General features: G+C 42.5%; 1 protein-coding gene across 1 annotated transcript in view; it reads left to right on the top strand.

The window, feature by feature from the left end:
* Nucleotides 1-712: 712 nt before the first annotated feature.
* Nucleotides 713-3,045, top strand: part of LOC105043250 (peroxidase 5) — a 3,362-nt gene continuing 1,029 nt past the window's right edge. The window contains exons 1-3 of the mRNA XM_010920724.4: nucleotides 713-976; nucleotides 1,152-1,340; nucleotides 2,491-2,656. Coding sequence (XP_010919026.1) covers nucleotides 767-976; nucleotides 1,152-1,340; nucleotides 2,491-2,656 — 565 coding nt within the window. The 5' untranslated portion in view covers nucleotides 713-766. The remainder of the gene's footprint in view (nucleotides 977-1,151; nucleotides 1,341-2,490; nucleotides 2,657-3,045) is intronic.

Raw genomic sequence — 3,045 nt, forward strand, 5'->3', positions numbered from 1 at the left:
TTGCAAAATACCGAGTCAAAACAAAACCTCACCGTCCATCTAGAATCGTTCACGATATTCCATCAGCTACAGTGGCACGGAGACGGGTCCGTTCCAAGGCCCATCTCCACAGCTGCCCGGCTCCCCTCGAGCAGGTGCCTACCCAAGTGCTGAAGATTCCACGTACGTCTCCTTAAGTTCAACTTGCCACTTTGGACTGACTCTACTCGATCGTAGTCCAACCACTTTCACCACCACTCTCCACCAAATTAATCGACCGCCGGATAGCTGGAGCTCAACCAGTCAAACCATCTCGCCGCCACTCTCCGCCAAATCCGCCAAATTCCCGTCATTAATGGACGCCATGCAACTACGTATGTCGCCAAGCTCCGTCTTATTTGATCTCTTGATCGATCTATCCCCATGATAACCGCCTCTACATACACATGGTGGCCTCCACCAACGTGGACATGCCGCTTAGATGTATTGACCACCACCTCTTTCTTCCTTCGACCCCGCTGTGTGGAACGTGTTCAATGTTTATTAACATTATTATGGACCCATCTCACGTTACGCCTAGCGTCGTCCTGTGTCCACATGGAAGTCCTTTTCCACACCCACTTTTCAAATGAGACGTGCTTTCCAGCGTGTTTCCCACATGCCACTATTCCCGAATGGTGCCCAGCACCTAACCAATCCAGTATGGTTGAGCTATAAATAGGCATATGGTGAAGCTCGGATACCGGCAAAATAAGACTTGAGTTGGAATAGATCGAGAGAGAGAGAGATGGGGTTTGGGAAAGAGGTTGTGTTAGCAGTTATGGTGGTTTTCTGCTTGAGTTCTCAGCTGGAGGCTCAGCTTCAAGTGGGGTTTTATGACAGCATATGTCCTCAGGCCGAGCTTATTGTGAAGACTCAGGTTACAGTGGCACTTCTTAGTAACATCGGTCTGGCTGCTGGACTTGTGAGAATGCATTTCCACGACTGCTTCATCAGGGTAAGCTAACTTCATGAGCTCTTTATTCATGCCCAACTCCTTCCTCGGTCCTTAATCATTGTGATAATATGCTTAGCTTGAATGTGATGTGTTCGAGAAGTAGAGATTAACAGAATCGAAAACAATTCGGAATGTGATAAGTATGTCATTAATTCCTTGTTTCCTTATACTGCAGGGCTGCGATGGGTCCGTTCTCATAGACTCAACTTCAACAAACACTGCAGAGAAGGATTCTTCGATCAACAAAAGCCTCCGAGGATTTGATGTCATTGACAGTGCTAAGGCCCTGTTGGAAGCTACATGCCCGGGAATGGTTTCATGTGCTGACATACTTGCAATTGCAGCAAGGGATAGCATAGAACTGGTAATCCTTTATACCATCCCCTGTATTTGTCCATGTACTACAACAGGCTCTTTGGTATGCTGGATGCGTTCCCTTTTTCAGTGAGCATGGATCGCTCACGCCTTGGTTTAAACATTACAAAATAGAAAAGAAAATGAGGCCACGCACCATCCCACTTGGATGACTTTCTGAAAAGAAATGGATGGGACGACCGGCTTATCCCTTCAGTGTTAATGCCTTGCCTCAGATAAATTTAACTTGGAATTCGACCATGCAAATTAACTCATGCAAGTAACTCTTTTAGTCCAAAGAATAGTTGGTAAAGTCTTTGGGCTGTGGTCAGAAAATCGAACCAAGCCTGATTTACTTTCTCTTAGATTGGATAGTATCAGCTTTAATATTATTTTCAGAAAAATTCTTTGTGCACCACAGGTGGTGCAAAACTGTACGCATCATCCACGGTAATTGACTATGCAGGGTTGGAAGAAATTTTTTTTTTTCGTATGCCATATTTTGATCCTGCACGTGAGCTAATCACCGCAGACGATGTGCGCATTCTGCACTATCTGTGGTGCATAATTTTTTTTTTTATCAGTAGCGTTAGCTGTAATATCCAATGAGTTATCTTAAACCACGTGGCTGGATGATGGGTAATTTTTAGCCCATGTTAAGAACAAATTCAAATAAAAATTTAGTCCAAAGAGAAAAAAAGAAAAAGAAGATCATGAGCCAAACACTAGAATATTTTCACAAACATAAACATCAAATCCAAGCTCCCAATTGATCACCATTCTACCTAATTCCATCTTTTCACTTTAATAAAGTAAGAATCATGACCTGTCATTAATTAGAGAAAAATATAATTTTATAATTTTGAGGGTTGCCGACATAGCAGGAAGCCTACTAAATATTTGGGTTTTGGAACTTTGTACATCAACTTAGCTGAAGGCGGATATCAGCTGAAATTGGTAAGAGAAAGCCAGTTGGTTTTTGGACACTGACCGCTATTGATTGATCATGATTCATGAACAGAAAGCTCTATGACTACGTGCGTACAGGGAGCCCCAGCATTATTGGTCTTGTGAATGGCCCCTGCGGGTCCTGCACATCATGGGCGGATTTCTTAAATATAAAGTTATCCTAATTACACATATGTTTCTTTGTTGTGCAGACTGGAGGGCTCTCATATGAGGTCCCAGCTGGACGAAGAGATGGAACAGTCTCATTAGCGTCCGAGACATTCACTAATTTGCCAGGGCCAGGCTTTAACGTTGATCAGCTTACCCAGAGCTTTAAAGTTAAAGGTCTCACCCAGGAACAAATGGTCACTCTCTCCGGTAAGGCCCGGCCACTGACTCCTGGGTTGTATTTGAATCTTCCTAGGTAGCATAACAATAATACTATATTGTTTTTTAATGAACCGGGAGAGCTAAACCACCCAATTTTATTATGATGGATACAATTACATAGTTTAATTAATACGGTACTATATTGTTAACCGGACTGGCCCCGATCTACTTATTGAACCCCATAAAAATTGGTTCATAACTAATAACCATGCACATACATGAAAGCACGCTTGGAAACATGCACATGCGCACATTAGTTCAAAGGTTCCAACATAATTTAGATTGTTATTTAGGACTATTGTGAATAAACTATAAAATCATCATGTAAACTAAAAAGGCAGGATAGTCTAGATAGTTCAGACCATTAATAACCTAAA

This window comes from Elaeis guineensis, chromosome 4, assembly GCF_000442705.2.
Source record: "Elaeis guineensis isolate ETL-2024a chromosome 4, EG11, whole genome shotgun sequence".
Taxonomy (NCBI): Eukaryota; Viridiplantae; Streptophyta; class Magnoliopsida; order Arecales; family Arecaceae; genus Elaeis; species Elaeis guineensis.